This window comes from Melanotaenia boesemani, chromosome 4 (assembly GCF_017639745.1).
Source record: "Melanotaenia boesemani isolate fMelBoe1 chromosome 4, fMelBoe1.pri, whole genome shotgun sequence".
In the NCBI taxonomy this organism is placed as follows: domain Eukaryota; kingdom Metazoa; phylum Chordata; class Actinopteri; order Atheriniformes; family Melanotaeniidae; genus Melanotaenia; species Melanotaenia boesemani.
The window spans coordinates 26,479,164-26,493,722 of record NC_055685.1 but is presented as its reverse complement, the minus strand read 5'-3'; the positions used below and the strand labels follow the sequence as shown (position 1 = coordinate 26,493,722).

Here is a 14,559-nt window from a genome sequence, read left to right as displayed (position 1 = left end):
AAGTAAACAAGCTGAAGATTTTCTGTTTATGCCACATCAGCCAGCCCCACAAGCACAGCACAAAACACACACATCGATTCCCATAGGAAAGATAATAGACTAGCAAGTCCCGTCAAACCCAAACTGAGCCCTAGCTTTGCTAAATGACAAAGTGGAAATTGTAAATCTGGCCCACCTTCTGTGAAAGGGAACAGAATTAAATGCTTTTATATTTAAAAACAAACAAAAAAGGAAAAAAGAGAGACCAAAACTGAATTGTAGGAAAAAAATACATGTGAATTATCACATTCAGTTGATATAACTTCTCCATGTCAATCATTCATGAATTCAGATTTCAACCCAGAGTGAGACGGAATGAGTGGATGTATGAGGACAGTAATATGCAGCTGTAACAGCCTCAGAGGCCAGTCAGCAACTGTAAAAATATGACACACTGGAGGAGCAATGAAGCAAAACAAAGAAAAAGACATACACTTGCTTTGTCATGGATCTCTATGTCATCCAGTGAAGATGGGTTTGTTGCAGAATGCTCTTGCTGATCATGGCAAACTTTAATGTTGGTTTTCTCATGCATTTTTCTCTCGTAATTCCGCACGTCATCCAAAGTCATATCTGAAAGAGGTGGGAGGGAAGGGGAGGGACCGGGGTCGAAATGTTGACAACTCTTCTAAGGTGGAACACCAAAGTCAGAAGAAAAAAACAAAAAAACAAAACAGGAAGTGGAGGGGAGGGTTCAGTGGCAAAGGTAAGCTTTGATGAGGTTAGAGACTTAAAAAGCTAAAGCGCAAGCTTTCCAAGACCCAAAGAGACTACAGCAAGACAAATCCAAGCCACACGGAGTGAAAAATGATGGATGAGGCCAAGGATGCTTCAAGATTAAGGAAAAGGATAAAAAGGTTTAGAAGCATATTAAAGAAAAGACCTAAAGGTTCACTTATTCCACAGGGAAAAATCATTCCATATGGGAAAATTCACATATCAGGGAGGAAGAAATATTAAGGTTGGTGATTATGGCAAGAGAATGATTGATAATAGCCTTATCATCTTTATGCCCAACAGAGGAAAACACTAAACAGCTGAGTGAGTAAATGTGCTGCAGCCTCTAGATAATGTACACAGTGTTGCCTCGTGTGCAGCCAGAGAACAGAGGCAGCATTCATGTTTCAATAAGTGTAACATTCCTCAGCGATATAAATATCCAATTACTTCTTTGTGTAATTGCAGCCAAGCAGTATGCAAGGTCTCTAAGCCAACACACAGGACTAATAAACAAAGATAAACTTTTTTTTTCTACTAGCATTAATTTTCAGATGAATAATAGTGAAACCATTTCCACATTATGTCTCGTTTTGATTTAGCCCGATTTGATATGCATGAATCTGTGATGAAACATGAAATAATGTGGCCTCATTTTCACGGTTTTTCATGGTTATTTTCACATTATAACTGCAGCAAACTCTGACCATGCCCAGAAAATGTTTACAGTGCTTAGTGGATTAGTGGTGAGAGAAGGATCCATGCTAAGGTAGAAGAACCAGACTGAATGCAGGTGGGGTGATTTTTCATGCAACAGTAATGACAATACAAAAACCTATGTAACCCAAGAAGCTAACAGTGCTAAATATTTAAAGAATCAATCAGTTACTCCAACAGTCATGAAAGTTTAAATTAATGCACATTACATTTGAAGATTTTCTGGAGTACATAATGAGGTTACATTTATTTTGACTAGTAAATATTTAGATCATTTTTAAAATATGCTTGCAGACCTACCGATCCACTCATCAACCCAGGCAAATGCCTGTCTGTGTCCCAGCAGCAGCACATCCCGGACCACCTAAAACAGAAGACAGTTATGGACTAAACATCTTTTTATTCCATTTATTCATCTTAAACTGGAGACACATGCACATATAATTTTTCCAGGCAGCAAAATGGTGGTCAGGGATTAGGGCAGCACCTTATCACAAATCCACTTCCATCCAGGTCTGTTAAGACACAGAAGTACACTGAAGTGTATAATTCAGTAAGCTTTTCTGCATTTGTGTTTATGTCTGATATGTTGTGCAAGTTCAGATAGCACAGACAGATACGGCAGACGACTTCTCTGCTGTTGTCTTGGTTACCAAGCTGACTATTTCTGTCCATATTACTGTTGGCCTGAAAAGTAGTGACAGTGACACCAGTGCCTTTCCTTTCTGAAAAGTTTGGAGATATTCATCTGAACACTTTGAATAGAGACACTAGCTGTTTTTTTTTTCTTTTCAAGGCGTTGCATATGTTCTCTTCACTGGGAACAACTGTATGTGGGCACCGGCTAAATAGATAACACTGAGAGCAGCACAGACCATCCAAAACTCATCTGAGTGTAAAACAGTTTTTTTTTCTATTTTTGCATGAGATATGAGAGATTTTGGTAAGTAATTTATTATATTTTTTTGGTAGTAAAATAATACGAATTTCGGTGAAAACCAAAAATGATAACATGATATGTATAAGTACAATAAAAGGCCAAACACTTCCATCCTTCACACAGCTGGACTCTCACCTTGTGTACAAACTGCTCCACTCGTGTCTGAAGACCCCAAACCTCAAACTTAACAGTGACCAGTTTGTAGGAGCACATGATGGGGCTCTGTGTGTCCCTCCAGCCTTCCTGCAGCATGCCCCGCGTTGTCTTCTCCGACTTGAAATATCGCAGGTCCTGCAGAGGCAGGGGGAATAAAACGTTTTATATCGCAGTAAATAACCAAATCATACAGACAGCTTCCTTGTACACCTTGGTGTAAAACTGACTTCAGGAGGGGTAAATGCTGCATGAAATAAATACCAATTAAATTAGCATGTAAGGAAATGTCTTTACAAAAGTTAGTCCAGGCTCAATCTGTTATTAAAAACATAAGAAAATGATTAGCAAATTTCTCTGAGTTATGAAAAGGCAAATGCAAGTAAGAGATGCAAGAGAGATTTTAAAGTAGTAGGAAATAAAGTCTTAAATGGAAATATTGTAGGGTGTGTTTGGGTTTCCGAAGTAAATTCAGATATCACATATTCCTTAAGATTAATTTCTACAGCAAATTATTTGATTAACTGTAAAACTCAAACAGAAAAATCTATAAAAGATACTTTAATCATGACAATTTGTCTAAATCCAATCATTTTACCCCAGTTTCCTCTAATAGTCATGAGCATCTAATAAACACACACACACACCCCTACACAAGCTCACCTCAGACTCTTTATAGTAGCGCTCAGGGATTTCATCATAGGCGATGTCAATGAAGCACACCTCCCTCTCCTGGTCCTTTAGCTCGGTGTCAAAGATCTGGAAACAACACAGAACGGTTACCTAATGATCAGAAACCAGTCAGCATAACATCCTGACAGAAATGTGCTCAGCTCAAACATTAGAAGATATTCTCATTGAGTTGGGACCGTGTATCTTGTGTCCGCACAGAGCCCAACCAACAGAAGCACCTCACCTTCTCAGCCATTAGGGGTTGCTCTACGCCCACATCTTCAGACTGCTCAACAACACAGGGTTGAATACTTTTACTGGGTCATATGTTCAGTCAGCTGATTTAGCAAAAAGCAAGTGCAACCTTCCTACTTCACTCTGTTCTTGCATTTTTAAAAGGTTAAACTTCAGTATTTTTCAGACCATTTAACGTTTTAAAGCTGTAAATTTAATAACTGAATGTATGACACTCATACATGAAATATGAGTTTGTCCATTTATCAGTCTAACATTTATCAAATATTAGACATTTATATAAAAGCTGCTGCATGGAAAAATGAGGATCATTACTTTTTTTGTTCATCTATTAAGCAGTTAACAAGTCTGCAATTTCATTCCCACTGTGATGTTTTTAAAACTGTTGCTGTGAAGTTATTTGTGTGCAAAGAAGCTTTCAGGGGGTAAAATGACCCGTCTTCCTTAGGCTGGAAAAAATAGTAAACTTTAGCAAAAAGCTGATGAAAGGTTTTGGTCCACTTGCAAAACAAAAACAAAAAAAGCAAATATGCTCAGTAACAAAGTCCCAGGACACCCAGATAACAACATCCATGGTATAGAAAGAATGATTTAAATACTAGGATTAATAACAATAAAAAGCCTGACAACATCCTAATAAATGAAGAAAGCTTTGTAGGAGGGTGCCATATTTTTGTCAGATAATACAAAGTAAGACTGTTCACAAGCATATAGAATACAAAAGCCAGATTAGTTTTTATCTGGTGCTTATTAGAGAGCATGAAATGTATAACATGTTAACATTACGTCACCTTACACCAGTGCAATGTTTGCATTCGAGCAAAACATCAGTTACATTTCTATCAAAACACTGAGCTTTACTTTGAAGTTTCCCATTCCTCTGACCAGAAGTCCTCCACAGACACCACTAACATGATACTCCATACAGCTTAAATTAATTAATACTCAGACTACAACTTTACTCAGGTTAATGTAATCAGAAAATATGGTTCACATCTCATTATCTTATTCAGAGCATGGTCTTAATCCGAGTACAACTGGAATATTGCTTTGACCCATAACATAATCTGAAAGAAATCCAGGTCAATTTCTAAATCAAGCACTAATTCTAATATGATTGTGCTGCATTTCACTCTATAATATAACTAAATTAAAATCAGAAAGAGCAACCAACAAACAACATCTGAAGACGGCTGCAGTGAAGACCTGGAAAAGCACCAAAACCAAGAAATCCATTCTCTGGTGATTTCCAAACCTTCCAAGCTTCAAACGGATTCTCACAAAGTATTAAAAATGAACATTTAATTACGCTCCAATTGCAGTTAAGCCCCCCCCCCAAAAGTGCCTTTTTACATAAAAAAGAGCTTTAATTCCTAAACCCTTCCTCCAATTAATTTGTGAATATTCTTAACAAAGACTAGAGCCTGTTCTTTAAGCCTATGCCTCATTATATAACAGAAACAAATATTTCTTTGGAAAACAGATAAAAGAACAAAAATTACACGAGAATCCAAAAATTGCTAACCGCTCTGGGTCAAATACAAAATGCAAAACCCAGGCAGAAAGCCGACACGGTGCAATCTTGCAACCACACCTACTTGCAGGCCTACTCACTTCCTGTCCACATATCCTCGACTTTCCACCCTCAGCTGCAACACTTCTCCCCTCCTTTCTTTCTTCCTACATCCCCAATTCTTTTTAATGCAATTGGTCTTATGTCTTTGAAGTTCACAGGTGATGTAACCGTGAAATGGGTGTGCAGATATACGTTATGACATAACAGACACAAGGGGAAACATAAGAGCTGTTTAGAAAATCTGTTATATTAAAATTTCATAACCAAACACCAGACAGCAGCATCTTATTGCACAGCTTTATTTGTAGCAAATACACAGCTCATACCCAAAAACTGGTTATACAATGTCAAAACATGCAAAAACTCTTGTTCATTTACCCTAAAGACATAACCCAAAATAGTCCAGCTGTCTTATTACTATTGAATAACTGAGCGTGTCCACATGTGTGCAGACTGCACACTCACTTGTATCTTAACTCACATCCACAGGCATCTCAGTCTGTCTGGCATCTGAACATTTATGAGACGTCTCAGTTTTCATCCATGAAGTGAATTCGCTGAGGGTAGTTTCTGTTCTTAAAATCTAATTTCAACGTTTCAATGTTTAATGTTCACTGACAGTCTGTCCGTTTCTATATCCCAGTTTTAAGAGTACTAGAACACATCACAATCCAAACAATGACGTCCATCTTTATGTCTCCAAATTAGACAGTTTGAAAATATAAAAAAGAAAAAAAAAAACACTTAAATAAACCAGCTCACCATGATACAAAACATTTTTTAGCCATTTCTTTGTTGCAGACCGGACTTTCATCCCTCTTCCTTGCTGTCCAAGCACTGGCAGCATGACGTTATGACTAATGCTTTTATAAACTGTAGCATAAGGAGTGTGTAGTCCAAAAGCCCAAATTAAATTAGTCATCCAACAAATGGAGCAGTATTTGGCACACTCTCCATGCTGACGTACAGTTGGCCTGACCTGCGATGATGGTCCGTGAGCAGTTTTTGATCATTTTACACATGTAGCCTTAGCAGAGACGATTCATACGTGCGATAGTGTGTTTTAAACTGACTTATTTTGCTTAACATCTCTCTGCATGAGGTGAAAGCAGAGATAGGCAGCAGTGTTATATAAAGGTGAGAGATTGGAGTGGGAGCATGTTTAATTAACTAACTGTGTCTTTAGACTGACATCAGAAGCACTGCAGTTACAGTCCTCAGAGGAATGAGGCACAGAAATAGTGATGTGTGTGGTTAAGGTGTAATGAAGAATTTGCTGTCTTTAATGTTGCATACAGAGGGGGTTAGATGTGGTGCATATAGTACAACTGTCAAACAAAAGTAGCCAAAAACATAATACTTTGCAGCCTTTTAGCGGAGCACATTTTAGCTTAAAATTGGCCCAAAAGCACATTAAGATCTGTGCAACATCAAGCAATATCTGCCTTAAGGCCATCTGGAAGCAGAACATCCCTTTTAACAGACTTATACCGTACATGCAGTAAAAGATTAAAATTGCTATACATATTTTTGTACTGTATTCCTGTAAGCATGTGACTGGAAAGAAGTACCCACACTACCACTACAAACTACTTTGAACACACTGTACTTACATTGTCATTGCATCCTTTGTTGTCCTCGTATTTTGTCTCTATGTGAATGGAAAACTTGGGCAGGAATGAGCACTGTGGACAGACATGAAAATTAATTAAATTCTTAACCAAACACTGTATAATGGCTGTCTTTGCTGCTTTACTGCATTTATATAAAATTTTCAATAGCAGCAATGACCTGTATCTAATGGGGATCCACAGTAATAAACACAGCATTTAAAGATGTGGGAAATATAATAATGATAATAATAATAATAATAACTAAAAACTCTTCCCTCACCCAACCTCCCATCTCCCCTGGGTAGGCTGGATGACTGTTCATCTCAAGCTCGGACCCTCTACCAGAGTCCTGGGAGCATGAGGGTCCTACGCAGTATCTTAGCTATTCCTAGGACTGCACTTTTCTGGATGGAGATGTCTGATGTTTCTCCAGGTATCTGTTGGAGCCTCTTCTCTAGTGTGGGGGATATAGTATCTTGCACCCTGCTGTGAGGTGCTGGATTGTTTCAGAGGCCTCTTTGCACAGCCTGCACCTGGGGTCGTGCCTGGTGTGGTAGATCTGGGCCTCCATTGCCCTGGAGGCAATGCCAATGCCAGGGCTTGCTCCTGTGCTGCCACAATTAGCGCCTCTGTGCTATCCTTCAGCCCTCTCTAGTCATTGGTAGGACTTGTTCATATCCGCCACTTCAGCTCTGTCGGTGGTACATCCCATGCAGGGGCTTGTCCTATGATGGTTCCTCCATTTCATTCTCCTCCAGGTTCCATTGCTTGAGACACTCAGTGCTTCATCCCTTGGGCTCATCTTCCTGAGGTATTCATGGAGCTTGGATGTTTCATCTTGGATAGTGGCCCCAATGCTCACAGGTCCTCGGCCTCTCTTATGGCACTTACTTGGGGTGGAACCCTCCATGCATGGTGAACAGTTTCTATGTTTTAAAATCTGTAGTGTGAACTCGCTTATTATTCCTGCAGGGTATCTGATCACTGGCAAGGCATAGCAGTTAATTTTCAGGATCTTGTTCTTGCCATTGAGCTGACTTCTCAGGACTTTCCTTACTCATTGCAGATATTTGGCTGTAGCAGCTTTCCTTGTGGCTTCTTCGTGGTTTTTCCTTTGCTTGTGGTATGCCAAGGTAATTGTAGCTCTCCTCAGCATCTGCTATTCTGCCCTCTGGGAGTGCAATGCCCTGTTTATGGACTACTTTCCCTATATTTGTTAACATTTGACCACATTTCTCCAGTCCAAATGACATTCCAATGTCCATGCCGTGTCTATATATAAAAATCAGTGATTGCAACTTGCTTTGTTGTAAAATCTTTTAAAGAGCTCTTTATCAGCCCGACTGTCAAAACTGCTGCTGGAACCTTTGTACTTGTCCTCAATTTTTGAGTAAAAAAAACAGAAAAATAAAAATCAAGCTGTCAAGTAACAAAAACCTAACTCAATTCTAAGAAGTTCTGTGTTTCTTGCTTAAAAAAAGAAAAGAAAAAAACATCCTGCCTGGGTGTCTTTACTGAACACTGACTCATACATCAACATAAAACGCTCCTACTCATAAATGCACACATTAAGCTTTTTGTTGCAGTCACAACATTGTCCCGTTTCCCTTCTAATCCCTGCACACTAAAGCGATGTGACTCATGCTGTCCACATCTCTCACTCTGCACCACAGCAGTACTGTAGCTGAGTCTAATCACATGCATGTGTTTAAATACGTCTGCTTGTTTTGCCAAAGCTTCTTGTACACTGGGGGGGTTAATGGCAGGTCACACAGTAAAGACATTGAGGGTATCTGTGTGCATCTTGAGAAAATTGGTTTGATCGTTGCAAAATGGGAGATACATGTTCTGCTGAACTTATCAAAAACCCTTTTGTGGAAAAATACTGGAGCACCAATTCAAACAGAAGACTGCATAATTCTCTGGTGTAAACAACCATTGCAGCATTTAAAATGAGTGAATGCCAAAGGCTTTAATATGTTTGGATTTTTGTTCCATTTGGCACATCACAAGCCTTCAGATCCTTTATGCAAAAAGAAGCTGAATAAATTCAGACTAAGTTTCGGAGTGTTTAGATAAACACTAATTAAAAACCATGTCTTAACGATGATGGAGTAAATTTACAATTGATTTAGGACAACATAGTTTTAGTGTGTTACGTAACATTTGGCCACAGACCAAACATGATGCAATCATAAAGACACTTAGGGCTTATCATTTTCAAAAACAGCTTGAGTTGATGTGGATTTTTATACTCACAGTATATTCTTCAGACCAAAGAGTGAAGAGAACATCAGGTCAGAGCAGTGGAAGGAGACAAAGACAAACAGCAATTAATCAATTTCTATGATATAACACTTTCCAGAGTCATTTGCTTCCATCAAAAACAAATTTTCTTCATCTTGTAACATTCCTCTTAAATAATGAGAATTATTAAAGCATCAGAAACATTCTCTGGGTGTTTGCTGCACTAATCCTTGTTACATTAAGTGTGGATAACAAGCTTTGGATCATGGCAAAACATGTAAACATGTTTGTGTGTTGCCTGCGTCTCTATTTCGATTTCTCACAATGAGTCTTGCTAGCAAGCTGAAATGGTGACAAACTGACAGCTGTGACACTGACTTGTTGTGTCAGCACTGAGGATCCTCAAAATCTATAATGTTTTTCACCTAATTTCTTGTCAGTTATTTACTGTTTAAGACTATGCTACACTGATCAATAGTGATCAATATTTAACCCCCCTCCCCCCTGCACTTTTATCTAGAGAAGTCACTGCACTTTTACCTGTAGCATTTTGCTTATATAAAGTCTCAGCTGCAGCTCATGCCCCACAGTAACTTGGATGTAATTACAATACTGTATATAAGGCTCAGCAGGAACTATGAAGTGTTTTATAGTTTTCATTTAACCATTCAAACACTAACACACTGGCGGCAGCAGAGCTCAGTGTCTTGTCCTGTGCCACATCTGTATGTGGAGGAACTGAGTACCGAACCATTAATAGTGGGATTAGCAGACACTAAATTCTTCCAACTGGGCTGATGCATGCACATAAACCAATTCAGCTCTGTAATAAGCTTCCATATGTCCCTCAGAAATGACATACGGAGGAGCTAAAAAGCAAGCATCAGTGATTCCTAAATTAACATATGTGAAGGGTTTCACAGGGACTTTGGTGAATAAGACATTTTTAAAATGTGTTAAAATGTGTTGTGGAGATAATGAGTCTTGGACCAAGTCTTTTCTCTTTCACACTGTTCTAATGCGCTACAATCATCACGTGGCGAGTGCTGAGAAGAAAACAAATCTGAAAACTAGTTGATAAGGTCACATTTGAGAACAGTGGTGAGCTTCATGTGATTGGCGTGCAAAGCTATTCTGGCCACTTCTGGAGAGGTGGAGTGTTTAAAGCAGGGCTCTTAGAGGAAGAGTAGTACCTGCCAAACACATTTGCAAAGTATACTCACCTGTTATGGTGTAAGGGTAGTAGTTCCATGCTTTTTCCGTGACATAGAAGATTTTAGGAACCACTGCTCGAGCCCAGCTGGGTAATTTACTGCAGGGAGACGTTGAAACATGGAAAAGACTGTGAGCACGAACAATGGAATGACGAGTGGGGGTGAAAATGTTTCTTTTTTATAGCAGTATTCAATAAAAAAAAAAAAGTGTTGACCGTAGAAAACAAGCTGAGAGAAATGAAGACAAAGCATTCAAAAAGTTCTGATTTAAGAAACTTTAAAGTCATAAAGTTTTTTTTTTTTACTGCAGTTAATGGGTCAAAAACTGAGCAAATCTTTCCCATAATGCATAGTGTTTTTAAAGATGTCTGGAACAATGCAGATTTAAAAAAAAAAAAAAAAAAGTACTGTTTAAGTTAGCTTGAGTATTGATTGCATATTGATCACATTTCAACTACGACATATGAAGAAGCCAAATGTTTATTTTATTATTATGGACAGTGAACATGCGTCCACCAGCCTCTTTTAAGGCAAATTTTGAAGTTTTGCCATTAAAAAGTGATGCATAAGAGGAGATGGAAACATTTTTTCAAATAAATTTGTACTTAAAGAAATCACATGACAGATCACATAAAAGTCCTACTTATAATATATATATACATGCATGCATGCATACACACACACACACATCCACATATATATTATAAATAGGAATATAACTATTCCAATTTCCCCCTGGGATAAATAAGGTATATTTAATTTCCTTTCACTAAAAGAAAAACATGGTCAATACTGGCTGAAATGAAAGAATATTCTCTCCATTTTTTAATTTTGATTCCTCTTCTTTGAACTTTTATTTCTGGTGAGCCATCTTTAACACCTACTTACAGTCAAGCATAATCCAGTTTATACTTCCACCTTCTGCCAGTACAGAGGTCACGTTATGCACCTTAAACCAGGTAACAGAATTTGTCTAAGCTATACTTTCTACATTTCAGAATACAACTTGATTTCTCCCGCCAATCATATGGAAACAAAGACCACAAGATATTTTACCCAGAGTATAATCTCATCACATTTAATCAAATTCACCCATGCTGCAGGCATAAAGTGAGAGAGCTCTCCCCATTGTCAGCAAACAATAGATTCCCTGCAGCTACAGATTATTCAAATGTCGTCCCTTATCAACTCATAGTCGAGTTCAATAACTCTTTCTTGTGGAAAAGTAGATCTGCCAAATTGAATGCCTTCATAGATGATATAACCAACAAGTAAACCACATACCAGTAAGAAAAATGATATAAACACTGTGGTGGGTATTATTGAGTTACCTCTGAAGCAGATGTCTTGAAAATATCTGCTTTGGCTGAATCAATCCAACCACTTCCCTCAAGTTAAGCTCTGATGTTACTGCCTCTACCTGTAAATTCTGTTTAATCATAACCAGAAAAAAAACAGGTCTGCTCTGTAAATGTCCAAAATTCCTTAAATGTCCATAGTTTAAGTCTAAAACTTGCCTGTTTTGGTGCTCTGAGCATCCCTGTAAATGGTAAATAGTCCACACTAATACAGAACATCTAGGTTTTACAAAGAGTGTATTTAAACTTAGTACAAAAAGTAAGAATATTTGTGTTTACTCCATTATTTCTTCTCTTTAAAAATGCCAACTGATGTTGTATTACGCATTAAACCTTTTTGTAAAGGTTGACTAATCGGGCTTTCTAACAAGTATAAACACCACCAACTGGTATTATAAAATGGGGGAAAAACTTGAACAAACACAAATTTCCTTAGTTTTCATGTTAAGTTTATTACCCTTCATAACCTGGAGGATGACCACTCTACCCGCTAAGTCCCAGTAATCAGACAATTCTTATAAACGTCCTATATATATTTGATATTTTCTAGTTCTCAACTCTAAAATCAAACAGCAGCAGAGTAAACTTAATTCTTAAACATCAAACACAACAAAAGACACTTTCATTTATAGTCTTCTTCTGCACCTCCTTCTGCTAACATAAAAAAATAAACAACTGTTTCTTCAGAAGGATAAAAATGGCGCCCACTGCATCGTGACAGCTGTGAATAAAATCAGCCTTCAGCTGTGATATTTTTTGAGTGTTGGCAGGCTTGCTTGCTCTCTCCCCCAACAAAAGAGACTGACACTCCTCCTACACCTCCATCTGTTTATTTCTCCCATTCCCTCCTTGTCCTTTTAAAGATTTTGGCCAATATCTGCTGAGACACAACCCACGTTGCAAGCCTGCAAGTGCAACGAGTGGCTGTTCCCATGCAGACTGTTTTAGTATTTTGAGGGGAGAAGAATAAAAAAAAAAAAAAAAAAAAAAAGGAAATGTATATTATATATCATTAACCATCTCTGTTCTACTCTTAAAGTGTTCAGGTGATATGGGATTAAGTCAAATACGGCACAAAATAGACAGTGGTGGTCAAAGTGTGACAGGACAAGTCCAGATTGACTTTCCAGTTGGTGAGTCAAAGCTTTATGTAAAGCTGTTGCAGAGTAAGATGGATAGCTATTTGAATGGGAAACAACAGTACAGATTGTGATCATTACTTTTTCAGAAGCGTTCTCACTCTGTCTACAACATTATTTTGCCCTTTGGTATGAAAGCAAAATATCACCTACTCTGAAGAGTTTGAAGCTTTGTATTTTACATCTATGCCAGAAATGTAAACATACATAAGCAGAGATGGGTTGTTTATTATCTATATTAATTTCTATGTCATTGCTCAGAGTCTATATAAAGTAGACTGAATGAAAAGGAAGCGTATCTCTGTGTACAGCACTGCCTTTGCTTTTATCCTCTCCTCTGCAGAGCAGAGGTGTGCTGACTCAACATAATTGGTTCCCCTGCGTAGCGAATGCTGACACAGGTATTTGTGCCCAGACAAATGACCCACAGCATCTTCTAACCCCTTCCATTTACATCATTTTTTCCCTTCTGTCTTTGCTTCTACAAGTTCTCTGTCTGTCTACCTGTGAGATCAGCACAATTCTTCGTGAATCAACTGGAACAAAGCTGTTTTGTGTGTGGAGCTAGATCCAGGCAGATGAGATCCACTGCAGTGCATCACTAAAGGGTATTAAAGTAACTATCAAAAGTTTGGGTACCCATGGTCTTTGAATAGCTAAGTAATGAAATTTTTAAATGTAATATTACTTCTCAATACTTATCTCAAGTAAAAATTATCCACATTTCCAGCATTTACTGTTTAAAAACACAGAAAAAGAAAAAAAAGGCTTATTGTAAATATTTGGAGATGCCACGTGTGTGCAGGAAATAATTACGTTTTGGGAAGTTGCAAAACGTGTGAAGGCTTTTTCTAGCTTTTTCTACAAATGTCTTTGTAAAAACACTGAAGTCCCAGGCTGTGAGCAGACTTTTACCACAATGAGCCAACAGACATTTGGGTATTTGGCTTTTTGAAAAGCCAACTTTTGAGGCATTTCAAATTTGTACTGCTCAGAGAAAATTTTATTTATTTTACTATAAACCACTGTGGTTAGCTTGTAATGCCAGTTTGTGTGACAGTTAAAATGGTTAAATTGAGAATTTTTCTCATCTTTAGCTGTTCAGTGATGATGAATAATCCTGTTTTCCTGTGTGCAAGACAAGTTAGCATAGAAAGGTAGCCAACATAAATATTTAGGAAATGGCTAAATCGAACTCCACATGCCAGCAAAGAAAGAATCACATTGGGCAATAACTGTGACAAACCCACATCCCACTGACCTGTTGAGGTAGACACGTTTCTCTGTGAACTGTCCTGAGCCATGAGTGGGATCTTCAAACGGTTCGTTCTGGACAACCTCCACCCCTTCCCCTCGGTCGCTCTGCTCATGGCTGTGTTTACTGATCATGTACAGCTGGCCGATCCGGTACTGGAGGACGAAACACAAAAACACAGGGTTCAGCACAAGCTCAGTAAGAAAATCTGCTTTCTTACTGAATTAGTTTTGGAAGTTTTTCAGTCACATTTTTAGTTCTTCTGCACTGAGAGGATTTCATCCAATTTCATTGGAAATGTGCAAAAACAAATAGAGATAAATTGCATCTGCATTCAGCAAGAGGTACACTAACCACATATCGCATTCAAAGACAATCAGCAACTTAGTCAAATTGGGTGTCCAATAAAAATAAAACTAAAAAAACCTCAACCTTGTCACAGAAATGTAACTTAAAAATGGTTTAAAGGATAGGCGTTGAGTTTGAATAGAAATATGTGTCAATGTGTTAAAAAAAATACTAAACACTGGATCCATTTATTACAGAGATATACATTTATGAATAGTCCTTTATTCATATTGGACTAAAGTCATAAATCGAATAAAAATGTTCTAAAACCCAAGTTTTTTTTATTTCCAGCATGAAGGGCAGCAAAAGAACGGGA

At 38.0% G+C, this 14,559-nt stretch overlaps 1 protein-coding gene across 3 annotated transcripts in view; it reads right to left on the bottom strand.

Annotated features, from left to right (window-relative positions):
• Positions 1 to 14,559, bottom strand: part of LOC121637815 (cytoplasmic phosphatidylinositol transfer protein 1-like) — a 72,546-nt gene that overhangs the window by 5,913 nt on the left and 52,074 nt on the right. Inside the window, exons 2-9 of one of the 3 annotated variants that reach the window (XM_041982099.1) lie at positions 13,902 to 14,050; positions 10,153 to 10,241; positions 8,942 to 8,949; positions 6,683 to 6,754; positions 3,230 to 3,325; positions 2,549 to 2,704; positions 1,774 to 1,837; positions 473 to 612 (exon numbers count right to left, since the gene is read on the bottom strand). In XM_041982099.1, coding sequence (XP_041838033.1) covers positions 473 to 612; positions 1,774 to 1,837; positions 2,549 to 2,704; positions 3,230 to 3,325; positions 6,683 to 6,754; positions 8,942 to 8,949; positions 10,153 to 10,241; positions 13,902 to 14,050 — 774 coding nt within the window. The remainder of the gene's footprint in view (positions 1 to 472; positions 613 to 1,773; positions 1,838 to 2,548; positions 2,705 to 3,229; positions 3,326 to 6,682; positions 6,755 to 8,941; positions 8,950 to 10,152; positions 10,242 to 13,901; positions 14,051 to 14,559) is intronic. The other 2 variants (XM_041982101.1, XM_041982098.1) reach the window with 2 other exon arrangements.